General features: G+C 47.0%; 1 protein-coding gene across 1 annotated transcript; it reads right to left on the bottom strand.

Moving 5' to 3' along the window:
• Nucleotides 1-1,582: 1,582 nt before the first annotated feature.
• Nucleotides 1,583-2,323, bottom strand: LOC139025711 (uncharacterized). Its single transcript, XM_070440889.1, has one exon. The coding sequence runs from the start codon at nucleotides 2,321-2,323 to the stop codon at nucleotides 1,583-1,585; it is 741 nt and encodes a 246-aa protein (XP_070296990.1).
• Nucleotides 2,324-5,792: the final 3,469 nt, after the last annotated feature.

The raw sequence follows: 5,792 nt of genomic DNA, 5'->3' as shown, positions 1-5,792 counted from the left end.
CAGAATGAATTTTGAAAACATATACTTAAATTGTTTGAAACCTGAATGTTTAACTACATATTATGAGCCATGTTTTACCTTTCTTCAAGGTAGCCTAGGCAAAATCTGACCGTATCTGTGGAAGGAATTATTCTATAAAGACTTCTATATGCCATTTTAAGCCAGTAGTCTATTGTTTTATAAAGACTTKTATTTGCCATTTGATGCCAGTAGTCTATTGTTCATGTTCTATTGGTTTTCAACTTTCTTTCATTGTCTGGTAGCCAGATGCACATTCAGACATAGTATACTGGACTGGCTAAATGCCCTATTCAGTTAGCTAAACACTCAAATAACTCAATGAGAAGTAAGGTGCTATTTTGGACATTAACATTTTTTAAATTTAAACTTTATTTAACTCAGCAAGTCAGTTCAAACGAGTGCTGACATGCAACTACACATAGACAATAACCCACAAACCTAAATGGAAAATGGCAACCTAAATAGGATCCCCAATCAGAGACAACGATAAACAGCTGCCTCTGATTGGGAACCAATTCAGGCCACCATAGACCTACAACATGCCTAGACTTACAAAACCCCCATAGATCTACAAAAAACCCTAGACAAGATAAAACAAGCATACCCACCCTCGTCACACCCTGACCTGACCAAAATAATACAGAAAACATAGATAACTAAGGTCAGGGCGTGACAGTATGTAAACTTCCGACTTCAACTGTATATTATTAGCCTAAATTATAGTTATTCAATTTACTCATCACATTAGGGTAAGTAGTCTATTTTACATAAGTCTGCAAATGCAATGACGCATGAAACACTTTATTATAAAGGTGCATTTTTTTGTGGTGTAAATTGGCTTCCCCAAACTGAAACTCACACACCACCTATGTGATTTAGCTGTTGGTTACTGGTCTTGTTGGTTACTGGTCTTGTTGGCTACTGGTCTTGTTGGTTACTGGTCTTGTTGGCTACTGGTCTTGTTGGTTACTGGTCTTGTTGGTTACTGGTCTTGTTGGTTACTGGTCTTGTTGGTTACTGGTCTTGTTGGTTACTGGTCTTGTTGGCTTGGGGAAAGGTAAATGTGGACACGTATTCTAACATCTTCAACGTGTGCGATAAGGACAGACGTCATTGCATCCTCGACTTACATATTCTGCTTAGATGAATTACCATCATCTAGATGTGATTTCTATCATTCTGAGCACCATGGGTGGACACACTAGTCAGGTTACACACCCAATGCATATGAGTCCGGTTAATTTCTACAAATGTCTGGTAAATTTAAATGTTGCCAGTCAAATGTCTGTCCCCCCCATTTTCATAAACCCTGGTAATCTGAAATGTTTATTTAACTTTTATTTAACTAGACAAGTCAGTTAAGAACAAATTCTTATTTACAATGATGGCCTAGGAACAATGGGTTAACTGCCTTGTTCAGGGGCTGAACGACAGATTTTTACCTTGTGAGCTCAGGGATTCGACCTAGCAACCTTTCGGTTAATGGTCTGACGCTCGAACACTAGGCTACCTGCCGCCATGTGGTATACACCCTGTATTACAGGGGTTTCTTGTGTGTAATTTAGTGAAGTGTTTTGTGACGTCCCACTGTTTGGCCTGTCTGCCTGCGGGACACGTCCTCTGTTTGGCCTGTCTGCTCGCGAGACACGTCCTCTGTTTGGCCTGTCTGCTCTTGGGACACGTCCTCTGTGTGGCCTGTCTGCTCTTGGGACACGTCCTCTGTTTGGCCTGTCTGCCTGCGGGACACGTCCTCTGTTTGGCCTGTCTGCTTTCGAGGGGCACGTCCTCTGTTTGGCCTGTCTGCTCGGCGACACGTCTCTTGTTTGGCCTGTCTGCTCTTGAGACACGTCCTCTGTTTGGCCTGTCTGCTCTTGGGACACGTCCTCTGTTTGGCCTGTCTGCCTGCGGGACACGTCCTCTGTTTGGCCTGTCTGCTCGAGGGACACGTCCTTGTTTGGCCTGTCTGCTGCGGGACACGTCTCTGTTTTGGCCTGTCTGCTCGAGGGACACGTCCTCTGTTTGGCCTGTCTGCTGCGGGGACGTCCTCTGTTTGGCCTGTCTGCTCGAGGGACACGTCCTCTGTTTGGCCTGTTTGCTCGCGAGACACGTCCTCTGTTTGGCCCTGTCTGTCGCGGGACACGTCCTCTGTTTGGCCTGTCTGCTCGCGGGACACGTCCTCTGTTTGGCCTGTCTGCTCGAGGGACACGTCCTCTGTTTGGCCTGTCTGCTCTTGGGACACGTCCTCTGTTTGGCCTGTCTGCTCGAGGGGCACGTCCTCTGTACACTTGTAACAAACCTGCATTACGAAACATCTATTAGATCAGATTTTTTGGGCAGAGCAAACTCTCTCGCTTCACCGCTTCCTCTGCCGGTTGTTATTATTGGAAAAGTAGCTGATGTTATTTAAAAGAAATACTTGATTGGCCAGAGTGTAATATAATGGTAGCTGTCAAAGTGTAATACACCACCATTAGCCGGATTCAGGTCTCTTGTTGTGATGGTGTAGGGTTCCACATCGATGCCTGAATATCTGTCTGTGTCCCAAAAATGACAGCTTTTTCCCTATGTAGTGCGCTACTTTTAACCAAGACCTATAGGGAAAAGTGTGACATTTAGGACTTAACCTCTGTCATTTTGTACCAGCTGATTGCTGAGAGTGATCAATGATTGGTCCATGGCTAAATCCCTGTAACATCCTGCTGCCTGCCCTGGCCCTGGCCTGTACCGACACACCTGCAGATGAAAGACAATACCACATCTGTTAAGCCTCAAATCAGCAGTTACTCATATTGATCCAGGCTGAGTCACACATGGGATGCATGCACACTGGGCACTTCCCTTAATGAGGACCAAGACCCCCTTTAAAGCACAGCAGACTACGCCAAGTGATTTCAAGCGAGGGAGAGAAACTATGCCTACTCTACTGATGGGCATTCCGGCTCGTTCGGCTCAGCTCACCAAAAAGAGACGGCTATTTTGGCTGCCATACGACTCATTAAAAAAAATATGTTTTGTATTTTTTCCAACTCAAACAGTTTGCGATAGTTTGACTATAATTGGTGCTAAAACAATTCTGGCGCTTGAGCATTTAGGTCTATATTATTTTATTTCTTTTTTCGTTCTTTGAATTAGTTAATTCTATTCATTTAAAAATGTTGATTATTCATATCTTAATTTTTTGTTTATTTTTATAATTCGATTCGGTTCTTCTTATATGAGAGCCGGCTCCCAACGTTCACCTACAAAACAAACGACCCATCACTAGCCTACTCACTCTGACACGGCGATATTTCCTTGTACAATAGTCTATTAGGATTTCTGRCCAGTCGATTCAGTGATGTAATATGGATGGTGTACAGGCATCCAGTCCAAATACTATTGAGTTCGTGTTATTTCATTGGCCATAAAAGAATTACACCTCTATAGGTTCCAACACTTCGAGGACACTTTTAAGCTTTCGTATTTCCTATTTCTTCTCACTGATCTGAAAAGATCGGGACAAGTCAAACACTTTAAGTGGGAAAACAATGAGAAAGTGTTCTAACCTAACTTGTTGGTTTAGCTGGTGATTTAACTGTAGACAACTTCCTCTTTAGGCACTGTTTCGCAATCTGCAACCTCCTCAGTGACTAGCGATCGACATTCTACTGTTGTCACGAGGGTAATGCTTTGGGGACGGCGGTGCATTCACCCCATAGTGTACACTGTGAGGAAACGGCAGACGGAAGGGAGGGCGGTGCATTCACCCCATAGTGTACACTGTGAGGAAACGGAGACGGAAGGGAGGGCGGTGCATTCACCCATAGTGTACACTGTGAGGAAACGGCAGACGGAAGGGAGGGCGGTGCATTCACCCCTAGTGTACACTGTGAGGAAACGGCAGACGGAAGGGAGGGCGGTGCATTCACCCATAGTGTACACTGTGAGGAAACGGCAGACGGAAGGGAGGGCGGTGCATTCACCCCATAGTGTACACTGTGAGGAAACGGCAGACGGAAGGGAGGGCGGTGCATTCACCCCATAGTGTACACTGTGAGGAAACGGCAGACGGAAGGGAGGGCGTGCATTCACCCCATAGTGGTACCCTGTGAGGAAACGGCAGACGGAAGGGAGGGCGGTGCATTCACCCCATAGTGTACACTGTGAGGAAACGGCAAGACGGAAGGGAGGGCGGTGCGGCAGGTGCCGCTTTCTCCTCCAGATGCTGTTATTTTATCTGAAACATCATCAGGTGTTCGCCGACCCCAGCTAAGTAACTCATGCAAAGATTTAAAGCGCAATTATGTGTTTTTCATCTCCAGTTGTTATTGTCAGTTATGTAGCTGCTCTACTGATAGTCTCAGTGCGTCCTTGCTGGGATGACACAATCAATCTACTGTCGGAGAATATCAACACCAAACACATTGGTTCAACATTCCACGGGAGCGGACAGTACACAGCATACCATAATGTTCTGAATAATGGCCAAGGTCTACCTCGCTCCCTATTCCACTGAACCGCTTAGGCGTAACAAACACAAGTCCAACTTTATCAGAAAACTGCTAAACTACCTGTTCACTACCCTCCTGCTCTCCGGGGATGTGCAACTCAGACCTGGGCCTAACGTCAATGAGCCAGCCTCAAACCTGGGCCTAACGTCAATGAGCCAGCCTCATCCTGGGCCTAACGTCAACGAGCCAGCCTCAATCCTGGGCCTAACGTCAACGAGCCAGCCTCATTCCTGGCCTAACGTCAACGAGCCAGCCTCAATCCTGGGCCTAACGTCAACGAGCCAGCCTCAATCCTGGGCCTAACGTCAATGAGCCAGCCTCAATCCTGGGCTAACGTCAGAGCCAGCCTCAAGCCTGGCCTAACGTCAACGAGCCGCCTCAATCCTGGGCTAACGTCAACGAGCCAGCCTCAATCCTGGGCCTAACGTCAATGAGCCAGCCTCAATCCTGGGCCTAACGTCAACGAGCCAGCCTCAAGCCTGGCCTAACGTCAACGAGCCAGCCTCAAACCTGGGCCTAACGTCAATGAGCCAGCCTCAATCCTGGGCCTAACGTCAATGAGCCAGCCTCAAGCCTGGGCCTAACGTCACGAGCCAGCCTCAAGCCTGGGCCTAACGTCAACGAGCCAGCCTCAATCCTGGGCCTAACGTCAACGAGCCAGCCTCAATCCTGGGCCTAACGTCAATGAGCCAGCCTCAAGCCTGGGCTAACGTCAACGAGCCAGCCTCAAGCCTGGGCCTAACGTCAACGAGCCAGCCTCAAGCCTGGGCCTAACGTCAACGAGCCAGCGAAACTCACTGGAGTGGAAAGACAGTGCCCTCGTCACTGATCGTCACCGCTGCGGAAGTGAGTGAGTGCTAGGTCCCATGATTTCTCTCGACTCACCCGGCTCCAAGATGGAATTTGACTCTCCAAACATACCCAAGTCGCTATATGTGATCCTTGACTCTGCTTCTGGCACACAAGCTGTTTTAATAGTTCCCCGCATCCAGTACAAGCGGGAGGGATTGTTAATTGCAACTACTGAACTGTTCCCAATCAAAACGAAACAAATCGGCCTAAACCCAGCCGGCAGAAAGCACAGAAAATTTAACTTTTTTCAATGTGTCAATCACTCTCGAGTCATCTGGGACCCACGAGCTAAGCCAAGTGCCTTACTAGGGGGCACTTGAACATTTGTAGTGTCGTTCAAAAAAGTGATCAAATTTAACATTTACTCACAGACTCCAATCTTGACTTCCTCTGCCTCTCAGAGACATGGCTCCATTAAAAACTCTCCAT

Source organism: Salvelinus sp. IW2-2015, unplaced genomic scaffold, assembly GCF_002910315.2.
Source record: "Salvelinus sp. IW2-2015 unplaced genomic scaffold, ASM291031v2 Un_scaffold3119, whole genome shotgun sequence".
NCBI lineage: Eukaryota > Metazoa > Chordata > Actinopteri > Salmoniformes > Salmonidae > Salvelinus > Salvelinus sp. IW2-2015.
This window is presented reverse-complemented; position numbering and strand designations above follow the sequence as displayed.